The sequence below is a fragment of the Bombus fervidus genome, chromosome 3 (assembly GCF_041682495.2).
Source record: "Bombus fervidus isolate BK054 chromosome 3, iyBomFerv1, whole genome shotgun sequence".
Classification (NCBI taxonomy): Eukaryota; Metazoa; Arthropoda; class Insecta; order Hymenoptera; family Apidae; genus Bombus; species Bombus fervidus.
The window spans coordinates 4,014,251-4,035,940 of NC_091519.1; the positions used below are offsets into that span (position 1 = coordinate 4,014,251).

A 21,690-nucleotide genomic window follows, 5' to 3' on the forward strand; every position below is an offset into this window, starting at 1 on the left:
ATCCTTCTTTACTGTACATCTACATTACAAAGAAAGTAGATATACCGTTATTTCACGTTTCTGAACAAAAATAAATAATCTGGATGCAAGAATTAAACTACGTATGAAAATAAGTTAAAAATATAGAATAAAATTTATTCACAAGACGTGTTTTCGACAAAAATAAACTTGAAAATGTATCACGCTCGCATATCAAACCAGTTTTTAACTAAACATATTCAACATTTATGGGCTTGAAAATAAAGCCTTAAACGAAAATATTTTATTTTACATTCTTATCTTATTTTCTCATGTATACTAATCTCTTGCATATTTTTTCCATATTTTTAACTTATTTTTTCATGTAGAAAACCGCCTTCTAGCCAATTGTACCACCGGTTACGAACCACCTTGTATAGATTGCGGATTTTTATGTAACTTCATATTTTTATGGATACAAATACAAATACAAATGGAACAAATGGACAAAACAAATGGAACTGAAAACGAGATTTGTTCCGCCCACTAAATATTACAGAGAGCACATTATTGCAGATATTTTTGCACATTATGTATCCACATTCTATACATTTTTACACTTTTAAATTTCCCGTAAATGCATAAACACCTGCAGTTTATTTATCAGATATAGTAAAAATGTATCGAATACTAATTATAATGAAAAATCTCTAAATATTCAAAGATTTACGACAGACATGAAAGATTGGGAGAAAACTCATTGTGAGATAGTTAAGGATTCACTTTCTCGAGTAATTTAAATTCACAGTGAAAGTAGCTATCAAAAACGCAGCACTAAATACATGTAGGAGCTTTGCAGCGAATAAATATTGTAATTAACTGGTTCTTTGATTTGTTTGAAGAGATACAATACAAGAAAGTCATATATCTACGTACGCTATCTGAAATTAGAGGAAGATCGAATCATTTGATCTCATCATTACTCATCAGCAAAATAATAACTCACAAATCTGCTAAAGGAATCAGATCTACGGAAGGAGTACAAATGTATATAAATACATACTAAATACATATACATAAGGATTATAAATATATCACTCTTTGAAATTTTGTACATATAATTTTATTAAATTCATTTAATTATATATATTCCTTGTCGCAGAATGACTTCTACTTTGGATTAATTACTTCTCTTCGAACTAAGAATAGTTATCTTCTATCTTTATTCTGCTAGTCCGCTAACATTCAAAAAGCCAGAATAAAATGGACAATGCTATCAATTCCAAGGCGAGTCGAATTCTTAAACCGCATGATGTATTTTCCCTGGATTCTGGAAACAAATAATAAATTAGTATAGACAAGGAATGCATTTTTGATCGGAACATACAACAAATATATATTCTTATAAAAATTTATAATTATTTGAATAGTGGGAAATTGGTAAAAGATATTTTTTATAGTATGAAATTATTAAAAACGAGAATACTTCTTTTATAAAAGAGATACTGACATGATCTTTTATAATTGTACAAAGACATTGGCGGCATTATATTAAAGACATTAATAATATAAAAGCAATCGTTTTTATATCGTTTTCAGAACTAAGAAAATAGAAAATTCATAAAGACTATTATATAAATAAATTTATAAACACATTTATAACCTTTTTTCTAAACTCCGTGGTTTCAAAAAGTCATACTATAAAAGTATGCTGGAATTGCTGAAAATTCAAATCATAAACATTATCGGAATACAAAGTGTTAAAACCTGACTGATTATCTTACATATACATATGTATATATATATATATGGAAAATTTTTCTTCTGGTATGGATATATCTAAAAACATCTTCTCTAGAAGTTAAAAGACACATAGTAACGAAGGTAAGAATTTCTGAAGATTATTCTTCTCCGACCGATTTTTTCTCACCATAATCATAATATTGCAGTGGTTCCGTGGATTCATCCTCACAGTCCTCCGTAACGGATCTGATGTTCATAGAACCCTTCCTCTCGGGTTCGTTGACCTCTTGCTTACCCTCGAACGCAATCGCCGCATAATCGAACCTCGCCTCTCGAATATGCTTTCTGGGGCTCCGACGACCCTTCGCGGAGCCTTTGAGCCCAATCTAGAAAAATCCAGGAAAAGATTTATGGCTAAGTACTAACCGTAATCGTAAAAACGCGCTGCCTCCGACTCGTTCACCATCTCGTCTCTGTTCTCCTCGTCCTCCTCGTCTTCGTCATCCTCGTCGCCCTTTTCATCGTCGACACCACTCTTGTTATCGATCCCTTCTTCGTCATCGTCGTCGTTGTCGCTGTCATTGTCATCGTCGTCTTCGTCTTGGTTGGCATAGTCAGCATCATCGCCTAATCGACTTCTCAGAACGGAACGATTTCCACGGTTGCGTTTAAAGTTTTTATTTGTCAGTCTATTTTCGCGTAACACGTACTCATCCTCACGATCAGCAGCATGGGCATATAGGAGATTACGTTGTACCGCTCGCGCTGATTCCGAGGGACACAACGTGTCTAGAAAATGGAATACCGAGATAACTGGTAATTTATAGTAGGTCGTTGTAAAACAAACAAAATTTGTAAAATGAAAATAAAATTGTGATACATGAATCTTAATAAATATTAAAAATTAATAAATAAAAATCTATATAAAGATAAATGTCTTTAAATAAATTTATAGAAAATAGAGGTGTTATATTGGAAGAACATAATATATGTATGTACATCATATTAAAGCTATCGGAGGCATAAAATTTATTATTTGTTAATAAATATTAACCATTTATTACTTTATAATCAGTAATTTTCAATTTTGGTATTATTAGTACTACATATACTATAATATTAGTACCTTCGAATCTTTCACGAGCATCATTCTCATAAGATTCGTCGAAGTTGATGTTATTACCAGGATCAAGTTCTCCTTCGAAAGTGAATGTTCCAGTGTTGCTTAAGATACACCCTTCGGTAGAAATGCAAGGTTCTGTGAACCTGGCCGCTCTCATAATTCCATTGACGATGTTTACCTCGCAGTAACATTTAACGAAGCTATCTGGACAGCTAGAAAAGTTCACACCTTTCATCATGATCAAGAAATTCAAGAGAACTTCCTCAAAGAAGCGTTGGCTCACCAAAACGATCCTGGACCGATGCAGTCTATGGCTGGTTTTCCTCTGTGAAATATAATGATATACACCGTCGTGTATTGGCAAAAATGATAAACTTTAATTTACAAAAATTTAGAGTACTTTCTATATGAATATGAGTATCTACTACACGTTTTGTGATATGTTATCAGATTTAATGAGAAAGATTAATACGTTATTTAAACTTATTTGCAATTGTCATTTATTAGACATGTGTTAACTTCAATTTTTATTTACGTTGCTTGATCTTGACATGATGCAATGGCTACCATAAATCCTTTACCACAAGTATTATTACATTTTGGAGAGGACCATCCCGTCCATAAGGAGTTAATTTCCGATGGAATGGAAGTTGAAGGCCCAATTTCTTCGCAGAACTTAAAATTTCAAATTTATGAAACTGTAATTAAATTATAGCCAATAGAAAAATAGGAAAAGATATTGTATTCTTAACCTGTTTTTTTTTTAAATATTTCAAACATTCAATTATTACTATAATTTACTATTATTAGTGTAATAGTTTTTACATTACTTAAAATAAAATAACAGTACTGGTTGTCTCTGATGACAGTTCGAGGCACATTGAGGGGTGTGTATTCCTTTGATTGTGGTCGCGGTGCATTGTGCAATGCCACAAACCCCACGTGGTGAACACAAACTTTCTGGTAGAGGATTCAAAAAACACGTTGCAAATCCTAAACATTATTCTTATAATAAATATTTAAATCTTGGACAATTTTTATTTCATGTATTGCGTTGTATTTCCTCACAAAATTTTTATTTGTAATTTTTTCATTAGTAAAAGTATATTGTAACCTTTGGTCTTATATAATTCTTGGCCAGCTAGAGAAATGGAACAGTTACAGCTTGAAATATTTTCAACAAGCAAAGTGATATCGCATAATCGCCTGTGAACTCTTGCACTTGTGTTTGAATATGGAGTAGCTTCGTTAAAAGAGCAGTCCGCTTTCCTCTGCCTTGTCAGTTCGGGTGAGCACAAATCCCAAGTGTGAAGAGTCAAACAAGGGCAAATCCCGAGGAAAAATTCACCGACCCCAGAACTATCGAGAACTTTTGATTCGGAAGGTATGCTACGTAATTCGACGAACAACTAAATATTAAATAGAACTGTATTGCATGAAAGTTTAAGCTTTGTTAAAGTATTTTCTTCGAAGTTCGAAACTATTGCACAGTTATAAAAATAGTTCCTTTTCTTTGTTTCTATTATGCAAAAGTACATTTTGTATTGAAATTGTTTACAAGGAAGAAAGTATTTTGTATGAAATATTTTTTGCTTACAGCACAAAATCCTTCTCCGATTTCTACGAAAGCACATTGTTGCAGATGCAATTGCCGTACCCAGCGTGTTATATCGTAATTCGGCGATTCGTTCAAATCTTTGCCTATTAATAAAAATGGATCCCAACTATTGCTGTCCACATTGAGACCATCAACGATACGACGAGCTTTCGCACGAGAAAGAATTAATACTGTTGATAAGAACGTAAGTATAAACATAGCCTAGACGTTAACATCATAGATTGATAATGATAAAAGTTGCGGTACAAACAAATATGTAATAACTTGAAGTTGTTTCGTTTTCAATAATTTATTGGTACTATGTGTACTATACATTGTTTTCTAAAAATATGAAAGACAGAAACTTTATGAGAATTTTATTTTATAATCTTTTATATAAAAATATTTTTCTTTTGATAATAGTTTGATAAACATAAATTATACATTCAATTTATTTGACAAAAAATACACTATATCTATACTACTCTAAAAGATACATTCTTAAATTGCTATTTGTTACCTAACATAAGTTCTCATAACAATGATTTGGCTTTGAGCCAATATTCTTACACTTTTTAATCACAAAAATATGTTTGCAATGCGAAATATACCACATTAAATCACGTGTTGTATTCAGATATATGAAACATCATGTGCAGTTTTTATTTTTGTTTTAATGATGTGTAAACATTAAATCTTAGGTCATATTTATCATGTTGCAAAATATTGTATCATTTAAATATTTAATTTGTAATACATTTATCACAAAACTTTATTCTGGATGTTTCTCTAGATATGTTTTCGTTACAATGTCTGGACGAAGTTGCGAAAGTTGTACAAATTCTGTACTTTTGCAACCTACAACAGGACATCTGCAAATACAATGCATAGTTAAAGCTATTTATGTGTGACAAAAATGAACTTCATTAGTAGAATATTTACCTTGTCTTCTTATTAATTTTCAATAATTGCATAATACTTTCTTGATCATAAGTATGACCACATATAGTATTCTTGACAGGATCCACAATTCTCTTCTTAGAGATTGGGTCAATTACATTTACATAGCCCCCTTTTAACTGTATTTCTGCATCTGTATCATTTTCTTTTTGTGCTATTCCATCTGTAATTCAAAATGTTGTCATTGATATAAAGTATTTATTATATATACAAATTTAGATGTACCTAGCAGTGCTTCTACATGTTTATCAAATTCTATAACTTTATCATCTTTCGATGTGTCATTATCAGTCTCAGATAGAATTAGTCTATATTCCTAAAATGTTGAATATATATTACTTTCTTAATATCATTAAATATATTTTATAATTATTTATATTTTGTAATTACATTCAAGCGGTTTTCGGTATCACTCTGCTCCTTATGATAGTCATCATTATCATCATCATTATCATCATCATTATTTAAAATTAATAATTGATTCTTCCTTTCTCTGAATAACCTTAACTTTTTATCTTGAACACTGTTGTTGTTTACTATACATTTTAGTTCTTTTAACTTCTCGTCCATTTCATTACCTTCTGTAAAAGAAAAATATAACCAAATTAAATATGGTTAGAGAGTATTAAATTTACCTTTTTTAAGTATAAAATGATGAAAAGATTAAATTTTTTTATATCATATATTATTACGATAATTTGATCAATCAAGAATAATGAGAAGATATTCCAAATCTTTTATAACCATTACAATTTATAACTATTTAATATTTTTGTAATGTTTGAGGTAATGGGCGATTATAGATATGTATTATGAATTGAATCAGTTAACATTATACACCTACCATAATAAGCAATAATATTAGCAGCAGTTTTTGTGTAAGCATCATATAATTCTTCAATTATTTGTTGAGATTGCGTCATTCTTAATAATATTTCTCCACTGTCTTTCTAATTGTATTTATTATATTTCAGAAAATTTTTATATTATATCTGATTATATAATATATAAATATATAAAATAAACACCTATGCAGTTTAAGGGTTAAGGTTGTATTAAATTATCACTTCTTCAGTAGTAAATTATCACTTCAAAATGAACTAATTTTGTTTGATAATAATATTGTACGTTTATACAACTGATTAAAATATATTACTATAATACTAGTTAATGTAGTAACTAAATTACCAATAACACATAATAAAATTACTATACAAATCTAGGAATTTTATTTTTTAATAAACAACTTGTTACATAAGCATACTATTTTGATAAAGAAATGACCATGATCGTAGTTATCGTTTTATTATTGCAACTACATATTTTGCAATTTTCCTATCGTACGTAATTCTACTGGGTAAAATTGGTAATGTAAGCCATTATACGTTAGTGTATGTCATCTGGTAAGAATTTAATATAATTATATCAGATTATGTTTATGTTTAGATTAATAATATTTTAATTTATAATTTAATATTAATGTTTAAAAATATATAACACGTCTTTTACGTTGTTTGATGCACGTCCGAGGTACCCTCATGTATTAACATTATACGAACTATCTTTAACAATAATTTATTGTAACTACTACCTGTTAAATTTTTTTATCATATGTAACTAATAAAATGAAGAAAATTGTGCTTAAAATATGTAAATATAAAATCATAATTTTCAAGTATAGTATTCTTAATTCTTTTATACACCATTTTATATTTCTTATCATATAATTTTTTAATATAAAATTGTAGGGTAATAAAGTAACAAATTTATCACAAAGTATAGCATTATTTTATCATTCATTGTTTGTGACTATTTTTAGATGTTTACTAAAATTTCTTTGTCTACAACTGTTAAAGTGTTACTTTCTCTACCCACATTAAGAAATATACGAAGTTATTCTATTATGACAAGCAAATTTGATCTCCCTGATCGCTTTAGGGGCAATGATAAATCAGTATGGTAAATAACATTTACATAATGAGATGTATTGAAAATTTTAATACATATAAACACATATATAAGTACTTATAAATACATATTTTTAATTAATTTTATTTTAGGGTGGAATATATTCAATTGGCTTTAAAATATAAACCCCTAAATTTAGGACAAGGATTTCCAGATTTTTATGCTCCAGAAAATATAACTAAAGCTTTGGCTGCTGCAACTACAAGTGACAACCCTCTATTAAATCAATATACCAGAGGATTTGTAAGTATTTCTAATTTTGAAAAGAAACACACAATAAATATATTCTAGAGCTATTAAATGTTGGTCATTAATTATTTCATCATATCCATGATATTGTTATTGAATGTTTTAACTTTTAATTGCAATGATTTTAAAAATTTTATGTAGATTTATGTATCTTATTTATAGATTGGAAATTTTCAATATACTATATCATTTTAGGGTCACCCACGTTTAGTAAATGTTATTGCAAAATTGTATTCGAAGCTCTTAAACCGTACTTTAGATCCAAATAAGGAAGTTCTTGTAACTTCTGGTGCTTATGAAGCATTATATGCTACGTTACAAGGTCACACAAACCCTGGTGATGAGTGGATAATTATTGAACCTTTCTTTGATTGTTATGTACCTATGGTTAGATCTGCTGGAGGAATTCCAAAGTTTATTCCCTTAAAACCAGTAAGTAAACTATCAAAGTATGTATACTATTGATATAAATGCAAGTTCTTTATACATATTTATATCATGTTGTTTGTATTCCAAAGAAAAGCACAAAGGGATCTCTTTCTTCTGCAGATTGGATATTTGACAGACAAGAATTGGAGAATCTTTTTAATGAAAAAACAAAAGGAATAATCGTTAACACTCCACATAATCCTGTGGGAAAGGTTTTCACTCTAGATGAATTACAGTTTATTGCTAATTTGGCTAAAAAGTGGAACACCCTTGTTGTGTCAGATGAAGTATATGAATGGCTTGTTTATGAGCCATATAAACATATTAGAATTGGTAATAATATTTCATAGTACTAATGTCATTTCTATTAATTATTTTATTTAAATGATGAATGTATTTTAGCAACATTACCTGATATGTTCGAACGTACGATTACCATTGGATCTGCTGGTAAAACATTCAGTGTTACTGGGTGGAAAATAGGATGGGCCTATGGTCCGGAAAATTTACTATATAACTTAGAAGTTATTCATCAAAATAGTGTATATACGTGTAACACACCAAGTCAAGTATGTATAGAATTATTAAATAAATATTTATTGTAATATACCTTATTAGAATTATTTAAAATTATATTTTTTAACTTCGTAGGAGGCTGTGGCTATTGGATTCGAACAAGAATTAGAGAGATTTGGTCAACCTGACTGTTATTTTATGAGTTTAGCTAAGGAGTTGCTACCGAAACGAAATTATATGGCTAAATTTCTTAACGATGTGGGAATGATTCCAACAATTCCCGAAGGAGGATACTTTATGATAGCTAATTGGTCAGCTTTAAAAGATAAAGTACGATTAGAAGAAGAAACGGATGAGAATAAAGATTATCGTTTCACAAAATGGATGACGAAAAATGTTGGAATTCAAGGAATTCCCCCATCTGTATTTTATAGTCCTGAACATAAACACTTAGGGGAAGATAATGTGAGATATTGCTTTATAAAGGTAAGAACAAATTCGGCATAGATAATATTGAGCTCCTATTTTCTTTATATTTATAATTGATTTCTTTTTTATCATAGAAAGATGAAAATTTGGAAAAAGCAGCTGATATTTTAATGAAATGGAAAGATCAGCAATAGGAAAGATTAGCAATATTATTCCATACATGTATTTCATATAACTATATTTTATAATTAATAATTTTGAGATAAAAAATCTAGCATTTTCGTAGAAAATTGTCCAATTACTTAAATATCAGGTATTATCTTTAAAAATTATTTTAAATTATATTAAATTTTGCTATGATATGCAGTGGGTAATTTTTTATATTTATATACAGTCTGTACAAACACATTGTTATTTTTCTTGTATTAAATATTTATTATACATAAGACTGTTTTCTTGTATTTTGTATTTTATGCAGAGAAATCACCACGGAGCCATCTTTTTGCATCTTTAGTGTCAGCTCCGAAAGTTTTGCCGAATCTAAATGGAATATTTAATAAATAAAATTTCTTTAAATAGAATTTTTAGGTATACATACATATACATGTGTATAATGTATAAAGATCAATTTTTTATATTTTCCATATTTTTCGGAATATTTGTGATGAGAAATTAAAATAAGAACCATAAAATAGAAATAATAGCATAATAAAGTAGAAATGATTACCTAAATGTTTCTCCAGGAACATGTCCAAGATAATTTGGAAGCATACCAACATGTTTGTGGTAAATAATAGTGGGTTGAATTAATAGAGGTGGATCAGGTCGCGAAATTGTTACTGGTGCCCATTCTGTACTTTGCCGTTTTCGATAATCAGATGTAAAATCGCAAAGAGCGCTGTTAGTAGCCGGAACATTTGTTTTTCCAAAATGCGCATATCCGTATGGTATATGACCCCCGTATCCTGCAAAAATGCAATTAAATGATTGAAATTTTATATTATAAGGAAAACTAATTAATATTTATCTTTCTAGCTTTAACACTCACTTCTTGCATTTTCTCGAATGAAAGAATATCGCATTCGTTTTTCACTATCCGTAAGATCCATCTGTACTACTATTTATTATTAATATTATTTTACAAATGATATCGAATATTTGTTATATATCTGTTCGTTAATTCATTTTATTAACAGGTCGAATTTATGGAAGTCATTAAAGGTTAAAGATTTCGTGAAACAGTTGAATCATACGGAACGATGCTTATGTAAGTTTTATACTACATATAGAATCATTCGAAGACAAGTTCAAGATAATAATAACGTGACAAGATGGACTCACGACTGATAAAGTATTTTTGCGGATTTGCATTGTCCATAAAGTAAGGGGATGGAGAGTGATCGCTGGGTGTTTCGTGTTGTTCGTCCAAAAATAAATTTCTCGTTATACCCACGCAATCAGGTCGAACTGTTAGCATAGGCAGTTTGAACTCACTTTTTATGAGCTATATAAGAAATTTAGATATGATTTCATTATTCCTATCCTTCCCTTATTCCCTTATTTCCTTATTCCCTTATTTTAGCTAAAAAAGAGATCGTATAGGTACTTTACCAAACGATCTTCTAAATTTCTTGGTTCACCCTGTCCAGCTTGTATATCTATAATCCGTTTAAGTTCATTAAGAGCCGCTCTATTTCTTAATTGTTGTCGTTCAAATTCGGCAAGTCCTTCTGTAGCCAACACTGTGTATCTTTGTCCATTTCTGGCTTTTAGTTTTGGAGTAAATCCTAAAATAAAACATTTGCATTGCCATTAAACTGGTACATTTACTCTTTTCTTTAATGTTTATTTTTATTCCATACATGTACCTTCGTAACTTGGTGTTATAGGATGAATAAATATAGGGTCGGTCCTTTTGTATCTAGCATTTACTACGTCTATGTCATTTTTCGGTGGCCTCTGGACCTACAATTGATTATAAATAATTATAAATAATATATTATCTTAATTAATTTAAACTTATAAACAGCATCGATTAAAGTAATAGGAACAAGGAATATAAAATATTGTATAATACCTCGTAATCGTCGGAGATACGGTTCGATAAAATGAGGGTCTCCGCATGATTCACTGTAGGATCAAGAAGCACTTTGTGCGTAAGATTTCCATACGTTTCACCACATCTGTAGCGATATTGAGGACAGTATCCGGCATATCTAAAACGGACCTTTATGAATGTAGGAGAGGTATCAATGAATATAAAAGTTAAAGGGTAATAATATTTGAAATATTTCTTACTGTACTGTATTATTTAGGAAACTTATATGTTACACTTTCGAACATAATGTATTTATATTTTATATTTAATACATAAACGTTGTACTATTTACCCTGGAATTAGATGTGGTTCCGCTGTGGATAATAATTCTGTTCCAGCAGACATTTTCCTGTTATATATTTCCTAATGATACGTTAATTTAATTAAATGCATTATCCAAACTAAGTGGAATTTAAATTATTTCCATGTACAGGAATCTTTTCTTTTATACATTAATTTATTGGTATGGCTACCGAAAGGTTATACACTGCATTTCCGCAAAGTAATGTCTGAATTTTGCTTTAGAACACCTCATTTTCCGAAACTTGAAACAAATGAATTTTAATCGTTCGTTTTTCATTATATTTAGACGCATCAACTGCCTTACTTATTAGTAACTGTGTTTGGTGCAATGGATTTTTGTGACTGTGCACGTTAGGTAAGATACCTGCTTAGGAATCGTAAAATTACTCGCACGACGTACAATTTAAACACTTTACGTTTTCGTTTTTACCACGAATACGTTGGCATCGCCCAACTTTTTTTATTTCCTGACATCTTTTTTTTTTTTTTTTGTACAGTTTAATTTTACACGGCGAATAAGCTGTTGAATAAAGAAGAATTACATACCGAGTATTAGCACGATTCAGTGCTACGATATATGTATAACACGTATGTACATATGTACATATACCATATGTACGTACACTCTGCATCAATATGGAAACGCTATTTAATTAATTTATTTTAAATAACTATCACGTTGCAATCTTATCAGTTTATCTTTGATTAAAGTAGCAAGGCGAAATTCCACTCTTCGCTACTTCATATCTCAGTTCCAATATTAGAATATACGAATCATAAGGTATATTGTATCATGTTTTCTTACGATATTTATACATATTGCACACGTAGCAGATGAAAATGGACACCACATTTACTGTACGTCATGTGTTTTATAATCATGTGTAATAATTATATAATTACAAATAGGAGAAATTAAATCGGAATTATGCAATTACCTATAAAGTCGGAGAAAGCTTACAATATATTAAAACACTCGATCGACCTTTTCTCAGTTTCCTTTATATTATTTTCTTCGTATACATTTTCATATTCCCTCGTTAGCTATATTATAGCATTTAAAAGCGAAGTTTATTGCAAATTCGTTTTATGAATGATAATAGTGTACCTTGGTAATCCATTGAGCCAGCACGGCTCAATAAGAAGCATTATATATATTAATAATTTGCGATGAAATGAATTTATTATCAATATTTTAAGTTTGTTATTAAAAAAATATTACTAATTTTTCTTATTTTATTAATCAAATTTTCGCACAGTAATAGATAGGAAACCCGCCACAAAAGAAAAAGCTGTGCAAAAAAGAAGTTGATTTAATTAAATTAAATTGACACGTATATTGAGTGCAGTTTTAAATCCATAAATCTAGTTCGTTGAAATTATATTAGCTCGCGCGTGTTTACTTTCCACGCGTATCTCCATCATGTTTCAGTCTAACGTTTAACTGGGCAATTAGTATTATTTCATATACAATTACTAATTACATCAATATACATGATACAATTAAATTAAATTGTATAATGAATAATATGAGTTGATTGGCCGCGATCTTTCTGGATAAAGTATCGTGTTTAAAAAATTTTAAAGTTATTAAATATTTATATATATTTGTAATTAAAGTAGTATGGTAATGTATTTATGGAAAATTTAAATATGCAAAAATGCACAGAATGAACGTAATAAATAAAAATGGACAAAATATTTGGAGTAAAATACTCGTTACAATATTTAGAAGGAAAAACAAATCTCTATCTAGGTACCATTCCTGTAATCTAGTATATAAAAAATATGAATTTTTATAAACATTCGCAATCTGGTAATCCTGGTTTTATTTCGTTATCAACAAAAGCCAATATTCGCCAGAAATATTTGCATGTTTTCATCAATTATGAAAATAAAAGATTTGATATCGACAAGTCATTTTAATGGGTTTGATGCTTCTAGCGTGAATCAACATCTCTCGGAGCTTACAATACTGAGAAAAACGAAAGTGGAAGCCTGGTGATTTAGCCATTTCCTCGTTAATTGCCATTACACTTGCACGCCGCATTAATTACCGTGAACTGTTTGGTGCAGTTTGACTTTTCACGGAATAACGAATTAAGGGGCCCACTAATTGGTCGTGAAAAGGGCCATCTAACAGTCAAGGGGGGAGGAACGAATTTACGCGAGGGTAGGGAGAAGGACACGTTGCGTATACACAGATGAGTGAGGTGTACGATAACCGTTTCGCTTTCCAGTTTTCACGGGGCTACCGCGGCAAAAGAACATACAATAGCGAAGCAACGATTTACTGAGAAGTTATTCTTTATAGCAAATAAACAGTAGCTGTCTTACTGTCTGACAATGGAACGATGTTACTTCCAATCATACGTCGCGTTTCGAGTAAATCTATGTACGAATATTTGGTTGTGTATATGAACAATTTGTGTTTATAAATAATTTACTCAAAATGATATTTATCTATTTTGATAAATGTTTTAGTGACAAAGCTTTAATTTTCAGTGACCATAAGTGATTGTATCGTGCTGATGCATAATAGAGAAATCACCATAATAGGAACGTTTGATTTTTTTCGAAAATAGAACAACGATTTCCATGTGAAAATACACTGGAAATAATAAAAATGAATCCGATAGTTTTCTGTAAGAAAGTACGTTGTTAAGTTTTGTGTTGCGCAAGAGAAATATGTGGTTTCACCGTCAAATGAATTCTATATTCTACGTGGACGCTGACATTACGCCTGCATATTTGGCTAAAGATGACAGGGTATGTTATCTAACGATTTTTATTCATTTCTTTAAATAATGTATTTACGTACATATATTCTACGTCAAATTAATTACAATGTGAAAAATGAATTCTTTTCCTGTCATACTAACGGTAGATTCTTAAGAATTTATTGTTAATGGTCTTGCTTTCTTTCTCTTTTGCAAATATATATTTATTTACAAATATCTAATTTTTACAAATCTTGACGCTGTTAATGCATAGGAAAAATTGCAAATTGAGATATTAAAATACAGTTTGTCAAACGAGACAAAAGTATAATAACGTATGTTTGTATTAATATTCTAGATATCGTAATACTTTCGCCTTTTACGCGTTTTTAAATATCGGCTATTGTTTGATCGTTGAATAATAGACTTGTAGATAGTTCACTCGTTTCTTTAATTAAATCTCGGTTTTCTATGAAAGAAAGTATGGTGGGAAATACCACGCGATACGTCTAATGTCGTAATATCACAAACTGTAATAAAAAGTGAAACCGATAAGAAGTAATGGTTAACGGTGCGCTACTATATTATATTAAATTATGTGTTTATTCGAGTTCCTCGACAGTGAAATAAAAGGGCAACTTAGGAAGCGTAAAATTACTTGCATGATGCGTAATTTAAATAACACTTTAAGTTTTCGCTTTTATCACGAGTACATTGGCATCGTCAACTTCTTTTATTTGCTGACATCTTTTTTTGTACAGTTTAATTTTACACGGTGAATTAGCTGTTGAATAAGGAAGAATTGCTCACTGAGTATTAGCACGATCTATACACGTATACTCCGCATCATTATGAAAATCTTATTTAAACAATTTTTTTTAAACAACTATCATATTGCGATCTTATCAGTTTATCTTTGATTAAACTAGCAAGGTAAAATTCCATCGTTCGCTGCTTCATATCTGAGTTCCAATATGAGAATATACGAATCATAAGGTATATTGTATCACGTTTTCTTGCGATGTTTATATATATTACACACGTAATAGATGAAAATGAACGCCGTACTTATTGTACATCATGTGTTTTATAATCATGTGTAATAATTATATAATTACAAATAGGAGAAATTAAAGCGGAATTATACATTACCTATAAAGTCGGAGAAAGCCCACAATATATCGAAACACTCGATCAACCTTTTCTCAGTTTCCTTTATATTATTTCCTTCGTATACATTTTCATATTCCCTCGTTAACTATATTGTAGTATTTAGAAGCGGAATTTATTGCAAATTCCTTCTATGAATGATAATAGCTAGAATGACGAGCGTAGCTTCACAATCGACCAGAACCTGCTTATAAATAAGATGCTACAATCGTTTGTATAACATTTATTAAATTGAATAATTACACGTTCGATAAAACGACAATTAAGGGTATATCTAGGGGGATAGTGGCCAGGTGTGACCCGAGGTAAATCAAACACGTTGCATCCGGTTCGTGTATTCCGGTCTATACACGCGCCGTGCGGCAAAGGAATAATAATTTTCTTCTCTTCCCCTGACATTTTGCTTTCTGTCCCTGCGGCTGGCACGACCAGACCGGAAGCTTTATTATCGCGCAGCTCGTTGCAAGTCGTGGGTGGATGTATAGCTTAACCATAGGCGAAGACATGCGCGGTACAAATTCCGTCTCTGAGATTCATTTCAGCGACCGCGGCGCGGATGAAAGTCATCGAACGCTCGAAACTCATTTTCACTTCGCACAATGAGATGCGTTTGGTATTGGAGAACTTGAGACATAAATTTCGCTACTCGATAAAGTCGTTCTTTGGTTATGCACGATGACTTACGAAAATATTTTAACATTTATCATTGAAAATTTCTGTAAATATATATATGTGCATTGTACAAAAATTTTTAAATGTGTATTTAACATGTGAAATAGAGATCTAACTATACATTCGCCGTTCTTCTAAAATACGCGTCAGATATCCACGCAACGAAATTCGCTCTTTTATGTCACGCTTTAGCGAACATTCACATGCACTTGCGTCGCGTGTCTTCATCAATCGCCTAAAAGATTCGCAAACGTTGGGGAATCTTTTGCACGACTGGCCGAGTCGCAGCTTTAAACATAGAGTAGCTTACTCATTCACCAGCGAACTAGATAATTTATGATCTCGTCTACGCGTTCAATTACTTCTTAAATTCTGTCGAAGCGGACCTATTAAGCGAATGTCTGTCGTTCAACAGCCACTTCCGCGCGAACGTCCACGGCGCACTATCATTCTTTTCGGTAAACAAATTATTCCTCTACGATGTGATGTACACTCCGAACAGGCTACCGTGTGCCGCTTGTAGGCATATAATTCAATCGAACTGAGTCTAAAAAAGGTGAATCGGAAAGATATTTAGAACAAAATAGACGACTTTGAAACAATCTTCCTCTGGTTCTTCATCAACAAAATATCGATTAAGTGAAAAATATTTTGTTTTATATTTTAAAAAGTATTTGTCGTACTTGAGAAAGTTTCAGTAAAAAGTTGTATAATAAGATTATCTGTAAAATGAGGTCTATTTTTCTTTAACTGTTTGTAGTTTTAATCAAAATTATCATAGAATATCGAGGTTCTATGATAAATAAATTCTAGTCATACCAAATCTCGAGTCGAACCGTTTGTTGGATTTCGCACGATCAATTTGTTAACTTACACAACGGAGAATTTTAAGTTTGTAATAAAAGCGTATGAGCTTATCTCAGCTTATCCTTCGAGTTCGTACGTTACGTGGGGGACCCATATTTTGAAACGTGAGAGTAAAAAAATTTTTTCATTCAAACGCGTGACTAAAATGTAATGATAATCATTTTTGCGTAGCTGTAGAATGTAATAACTTTCGCATTTTACATCCTAGCGCAGTGGAATTTGTTTCTACCAATTTCTGGGATCATTCCATGTAATTTAAGAAAAAGAAACGTTTCTCTAGGAGTGATTGACTCTAAGATGGAAAAATAGCCAACGCTAAGTTATTAAATATTAAGAAACGCGACAGGCGTTGTTTTGCGGTTTATTACTTGTATTATATGTAGATATATTTCCTATTGATTAAACGTCTATAAAGGATAGGAAGCTGTTTTATGAAAACACCTTTTGAAATAAAGGGGGGGGGCGGATATTACGCTATCGTGAAATCTTGCCTTTAATAGAATAGTCGCGTGGATTTGGCTTCGCTAATTGTATCCAGAATAGAGATGGCGTGCAAAATCATTAACAGTGATTTATTACAGATCGCAGAGTCATGCTTATCCGTACAATCGTATGGAATGACGTTGATCGATCATGGATTCCTCCTGTGCTTTTCGACGCCTTGTTTGTACACGTTTGTCTTATTTTCGATGGATAGACAAATAATGATAATCCTGGACGATTCCATTACACGACAGATCAGCCGCTCGATGCCCCTCGCTGTTGATTTGTTACTGATTCTGGCTAAGACGTCCCTAAACAGGATTTCCTGTTAGGAATGGGAATCTATTTGGGAGTACCGTTCATCCAAATTGAAAGTAATTTGGTGGTATATATTAGGTTGATCGGAAAGTTTCGTCTTTCTCTTTTTATTGAACATTTGAAATATTAATGGAAGTTTATTTCTGTTTATACCCATGTATAGCGTAATAAACTGTAAATTAGCCAGTAACGCGAGTAAGCAATAGTTAACGAAACAACTTTAACAAAACATTAGCTTAATTTATGATTTTACGCAAAAGAAAGAATTATTTTCGTGATATTTTGATAAATCTGCACAAAATTGGTTTCATCACAACATCATGACTATATTCTTTTCTACAGCATCTTGTGTTCTTTGCGATCAAGTTTTGGGCGAATAAAATTGCTTTTCGTAATTTGGCTGTAATTTTACAGCGTTACGGACCTTACTCTTACCGTTAATAGCAATCGCAAGAATCTTCCGATCGCGATTATTTTCAAGGTTCAATTATTTTCATATCCTTATCACTGTTCTTTTCTACGTACCCCATGCTTGCACGTACAACGTCTTCATCCGGCAACAAGTTGCATCATTTCTTCGTTGCATAAACAGACGGTGCATATAATCGACTGCAATGGCCAGCAGGCTAAAGTATCGCTAAGTACCGATCAACCTCATTAACGTCATCGAGCGAGGTGGACAGTGATCGATTGCGCGACGTAGGTACTACTCGTGTGCTGTTCGGCAGTCGCGCATACATAATCGTGTACCAGGCAACGGCGCATGCGCTTTCGATCGATCGATAAATTATGCAGCCTATTGCTCGTGCACGTAAATCATACGCGCACATTCAACTACCCTTTGCTTTGTCGTTGTTTCTTCTGCTTCTTCTCCTTCCTTTTCTTTTCTCGTCTTATGCTCCTTCCTTCTTGCTTTTCGTTCGTCTCTTTTTCTTCCTGTTATTATCGTCTCCGATGTTTCCGCCTTTTCGTCTTTGTGTCATCCAATCTGAGACAAATCCATGTGCGAGGAACGTATTCGTACGAACGTCGTGACTCGCATTGTACTTGCTGCGTTTTCATTGTTCCGATCGCACGATCCGGGAATATCGACATTGTCTAACGCCGATGACCAATCAGTCGATCGTGTCTGTCGCACACTATTATGAACAGAATCTGTGAGATTGTAGGTAAATTGTTCATGAATACTGAAACGATTTTATTCTCACCGTGGTAACTAATAACCTTGGAGAATGTATGTGGCTTTAAACTCATGATTTAAAAAAAAGAAAAGAACTGACCAATCTGAATGAAATAAATCGAAAGATATTATTTTTGTAATTCACGCTTGTCCAGATACTTTTAAACGGCAATATATGGCTCAATTAGAAAATCGACAGCCAACATAGGAAAAGCAGCGTTTCTCATTGTATTATGCGCAATCAGGCACTGACTCATCGAACGAACGATGAGCATATGCACATAAGCGAACAAAGAACGCGTACGAATCCTTCCACAAGGATGATCTTCCGCGCGCGTTCTGTATTCTATCCGCCGCTGTATTAGCGGCGCCGCGGCCGTATTCATTGAAATGCTATTGAAGTCGCGTTTCGATAATTGTAGGGAGATACAAAGGATTACAGTGAAAGCTCTTCTCTGATGCGTTCGCTGTACTAGGGATTCGATTGTCTCGCGGTATGTATTTAATAGTATTTATGGAATAGGGAGATTTTAAATACAAAATATATTGTACAAAATACATATGTATTTGTTTTCTTTAATTTTGTAACTCCAACAGCATTTTAAACATAAGTAACAGAATCTTATGAAACTTCTCCAATAGTAAACGAAAAATGAAGCATTTTTAGCGATTAATAGATATCGATTGATCCTTATCCATTAAAAAGTCTAAGCTTAAGTGAAGAGGAACTTTTCATTCTAAACTAATAATAATTTCATCGATTGGTTAAATTAGAAAAAAGGAGTTAAATGGAGAAATATACATGACATAATGAAACGCTTCAAACAACTCATCAATATCAATTGGATAAAGTGACCTACAAATATCCCAGAAAAGTAGTCCTCGTGAAATAGATTTCCCACGGATACAGCGTTGTTATCCCTTTCAACTGAAATCAATAATAGAAAGTATTTCACTGAAATACATTTAGCTGGTCACCAAGGACAGTCGTGCGGCTTGTGGTTTTATCAAGTTCTTTCGAAAACCACAGTTTCTCGTGGCCATATTTCTCAGGAAGTGACGTAGGCTTCCTTTATAACCTCACATAATTTCCTATATATTGAATAAAGAAGTACCCAATGTGTAGCTGAAATAATTACATTCGTATTAATTGTGTACGTAAAAAATGTTGTAGAATGTCATAATATTAATGCTATATTTTTATTATTATAGGGATCCGTCACTGGAATTACCAAAGTGTCGTCCACTAACGCTTATTTTAATTATTGCATAATCATGTCCAGGATCACGATTACATAAAATTTTTACTTTAAAGAATCACTATGTCCGTAGAGGAAATCTTCGTATCATTTGTCTGGCAAAAACATGTAATTCCATAGTTCAATGTGCCACGGCAAGAGCTCAAAAGCACAGGTTGCTGTTATTCAGTCAAGCTTGATAACTATGATGGCCAATAGAAATAGTTTGAGTCTACTGACTCGATACGTTGCATTGGTTTGATTTGTCCTATGTAGGTAGGTGACGATCTTCCATACAGCAGCCTGACGACGACGTGACGCGGGGCTACTGGGTCAGGAAATCATACTACGTGTTCTAGCAGGCCATGTGAAGGCTGATACAGGCTGTATACTAGTCGTTCAATCACGAAACGGCATCGAAACTGTTCCGTTCAGGCAAATATTATTGTATATTGTATACTATAATATCCGTTATAACAACTAGATTAGAGGTAGAGTACTAATTATAACATTTAAGGAGTGAATCAAATTTTTATTTAGATTCCATTTCAAAACAACGATCCATGAAACGCATAACCAAATCATTAGATATTGCAAATAACAGATAATCGGCAAAACGTGGGAATAAATCTTGGTCATTAATTGATTATTGCAAGAATCTTGATTATTGCTTCATTTGTCATTAAACATTTTTTCAAAGGCCTATTAATTACAATACTAATAAGTAGTCTTTGACTAACACAAATTCAACACATCGACGTCCTTTAAATTCCCCTCATTTTTCTCTGAATTATACGCCTGCGTTTATTCAAGTACTGTTTTAGCCGATCTAACCAATCCAATTAAGTTAAAGCATGCGCATTGATGCTGCAGTTTTGCGCGTCGAAAACGATGTAAAGTGCATTCTGATAGGCGGAGACACAGATTCTTCCTGGAATGCGGTCAGGTTAGAACCGAATGTGGGAGAGCCGTGCCAGAGAAAAGATCGCGTGAGCAAGAAAGAGATCAAAGAACCGGGAACATCGACATTTGCGACCGAGCTATTGTCCAACTGCGATTGAATTAAACTGTTTCAACTACTGAAAAACCGATAGATTGAGGTGATATGTGAAATACATTTCAGCTATGTCAGTAGAAATAACAGCAGTAATAAAAGACAAATATAATACATCTATAGACTCATTGTTAGGATCACATTGTGTTTGATACTCGTCCATCTATAGTCATACATTAATAAATTATGAAGCAATTAAAAGAAATTAAGGTTTCGAGTTTTTTATTGATTTAAACATATTTGTTACAAGTTTATTAGAAGCTTAGAAGCTTAAGCTTTTGGGTAGATGAAAGCTTATGTTATCTGTTAAAGTTGACGTATCTATTTACATTATTGACATAAAGATTGGAATTAACACGATTCTCAAGGAATAGGCTGTGAAAAAAATAAACCAAGGTAAAAAGTACATAGTTTACGATTCGTTTTATAAGATACATAGTTAAAATAGTGAAGTAAAATACACTGAGTTTAATTTTATCGTTTCCTGAGTTCGTTGCTAATAGTGGCGCTGCTAGTAATAAATCCGTAAAAGAAGGGAGACAGTAGCTAAAAATCTTCAGGTTTATAAGTAGTTGAATATTTATAGTATAGTTTACATATAAAAAAGAAGAAAAC

At 31.9% G+C, this 21,690-nt stretch overlaps 6 protein-coding genes across 10 annotated transcripts in view; 2 read left to right on the plus strand and 4 right to left on the minus strand.

Moving 5' to 3' along the window:
* Positions 1–1,066: 1,066 nt before the first annotated feature.
* Positions 1,067–3,818, minus strand: LOC139986036 (uncharacterized). The gene is made up of 7 exons (XM_072001061.1): positions 3,675–3,818; positions 3,360–3,499; positions 3,108–3,149; positions 2,828–3,036; positions 2,165–2,490; positions 1,889–2,087; positions 1,067–1,288 (listed from the first exon to the last, which is right to left on the minus strand). Exons 2-7 carry the CDS (start codon positions 3,392–3,394, stop codon positions 1,197–1,199), a joined length of 903 nt encoding a protein of 300 aa, XP_071857162.1. The 5' UTR covers positions 3,395–3,499; positions 3,675–3,818; the 3' UTR covers positions 1,067–1,196.
* On the minus strand, positions 3,818–4,640 carry LOC141445738 (uncharacterized). Its single transcript, XM_074111664.1, has 2 exons — positions 4,422–4,640; positions 3,818–4,233 (listed from the first exon to the last, which is right to left on the minus strand). The coding sequence occupies exons 1-2, from the start codon at positions 4,638–4,640 to the stop codon at positions 3,889–3,891; spliced, it is 564 nt and encodes a 187-aa protein (XP_073967765.1). The 3' UTR covers positions 3,818–3,888.
* Positions 4,486–9,418, plus strand: Kyat (Kynurenine aminotransferase). 2 transcript variants are annotated; one of them, XM_072001037.2, is made up of 8 exons: positions 4,486–4,626; positions 7,201–7,340; positions 7,442–7,592; positions 7,794–8,030; positions 8,117–8,360; positions 8,430–8,596; positions 8,679–9,029; positions 9,107–9,418. In XM_072001037.2, the coding sequence occupies exons 2-8, from the start codon at positions 7,201–7,203 to the stop codon at positions 9,164–9,166; spliced, it is 1,350 nt and encodes a 449-aa protein (XP_071857138.1). In that variant the 5' UTR covers positions 4,486–4,626; the 3' UTR covers positions 9,167–9,418. The 2 variants fall into 2 exon arrangements, with proteins under 2 accessions (XP_071857138.1, XP_071857137.1); XM_072001036.1 differs by lacking the exon at positions 4,486–4,626 and adding an exon at positions 6,627–6,784.
* On the minus strand, positions 4,784–6,399 carry LOC139986034 (E3 SUMO-protein ligase NSE2). Its single transcript, XM_072001059.1, has 5 exons — positions 6,226–6,399; positions 5,772–5,962; positions 5,607–5,697; positions 5,364–5,544; positions 4,784–5,293 (listed from the first exon to the last, which is right to left on the minus strand). Exons 1-5 carry the CDS (start codon positions 6,302–6,304, stop codon positions 5,194–5,196), a joined length of 642 nt encoding a protein of 213 aa, XP_071857160.1. The 5' UTR covers positions 6,305–6,399; the 3' UTR covers positions 4,784–5,193.
* On the minus strand, positions 9,344–21,430 carry LOC139986032 (CIMIP2 protein CG18335). 4 transcript variants are annotated; one of them, XM_072001056.1, is made up of 8 exons: positions 18,812–19,047; positions 18,129–18,742; positions 11,050–11,188; positions 10,841–10,937; positions 10,584–10,759; positions 10,314–10,476; positions 9,700–9,937; positions 9,344–9,512 (listed from the first exon to the last, which is right to left on the minus strand). In XM_072001056.1, exons 2-8 carry the CDS (start codon positions 18,131–18,133, stop codon positions 9,443–9,445), a joined length of 888 nt encoding a protein of 295 aa, XP_071857157.1. In that variant the 5' UTR covers positions 18,134–18,742; positions 18,812–19,047; the 3' UTR covers positions 9,344–9,442. The 4 variants fall into 4 exon arrangements, with proteins under 4 accessions (XP_071857157.1, XP_071857155.1, XP_071857154.1 ...); XM_072001054.1 differs by lacking the exons at positions 18,129–18,742; positions 18,812–19,047 and adding exons at positions 11,363–11,827; positions 14,822–15,125; XM_072001053.1 differs by lacking the exons at positions 18,129–18,742; positions 18,812–19,047 and adding an exon at positions 21,405–21,430.
* The window catches only part of LOC139986014 (uncharacterized), a 47,393-nt gene continuing 39,334 nt past the window's right edge, over positions 13,632–21,690 (plus strand). Inside the window, exon 1 of the mRNA XM_072000992.1 lies at positions 13,632–14,142. Within this exon, the coding sequence (XP_071857093.1) occupies positions 14,062–14,142 (81 nt within the window). The 5' untranslated portion in view covers positions 13,632–14,061. The remainder of the gene's footprint in view (positions 14,143–21,690) is intronic.

Bases quoted from the DNA above. Each gene is read 5' to 3' on its own strand.
- LOC139986032 (XM_072001054.1), bottom strand. From the start codon at position 11,415: ATGTCTGCTGGAACAGAATTATTATCCACAGCGGAACCACATCTAATT. The intron at 11,189-11,362 runs GTAAATAGTACA...GGTCCGTTTTAG, and splicing joins GAACCACATCTAATTCCAGG to ATATGCCGGATACTGTCCTC. The intron at 10,938-11,049 runs GTATTATACAAT...AATCAATTGTAG, and splicing joins GTATCTCCGACGATTACGAG to GTCCAGAGGCCACCGAAAAA.
- Kyat (XM_072001037.2), top strand. From the start codon at position 7,201: ATGTTTACTAAAATTTCTTTGTCTACAACTGTTAAAGTGTTACTTTCT. The intron at 7,341-7,441 runs GTAAATAACATT...ATTTTATTTTAG, and splicing joins GGCAATGATAAATCAGTATG to GGTGGAATATATTCAATTGG. The intron at 9,030-9,106 runs GTAAGAACAAAT...TTTTTATCATAG, and splicing joins TGAGATATTGCTTTATAAAG to AAAGATGAAAATTTGGAAAA.
- LOC141445738 (XM_074111664.1), bottom strand. From the start codon at position 4,640: ATGTTTATACTTACGTTCTTATCAACAGTATTAATTCTTTCTCGTGCG. The intron at 4,234-4,421 runs GTAAGCAAAAAA...TTTAATATTTAG, and splicing joins TCGGAGAAGGATTTTGTGCT to TTGTTCGTCGAATTACGTAG.
- LOC139986034 (XM_072001059.1), bottom strand. From the start codon at position 6,304: ATGACGCAATCTCAACAAATAATTGAAGAATTATATGATGCTTACACA. The intron at 5,963-6,225 runs GTAGGTGTATAA...TTTCTTTTACAG, and splicing joins TAATATTATTGCTTATTATG to AAGGTAATGAAATGGACGAG. The intron at 5,698-5,771 runs GTAATTACAAAA...TCAACATTTTAG, and splicing joins ATACCGAAAACCGCTTGAAT to GAATATAGACTAATTCTATC.
- LOC139986036 (XM_072001061.1), bottom strand. From the start codon at position 3,394: ATGGTAGCCATTGCATCATGTCAAGATCAAGCAAC. The intron at 3,037-3,107 runs GTGAGCCAACGC...GAACTTTTCTAG, and splicing joins ATCGGTCCAGGATCGTTTTG to CTGTCCAGATAGCTTCGTTA. The intron at 2,088-2,164 runs GTGAACGAGTCG...GGATTTTTCTAG, and splicing joins AGGAGAACAGAGACGAGATG to ATTGGGCTCAAAGGCTCCGC.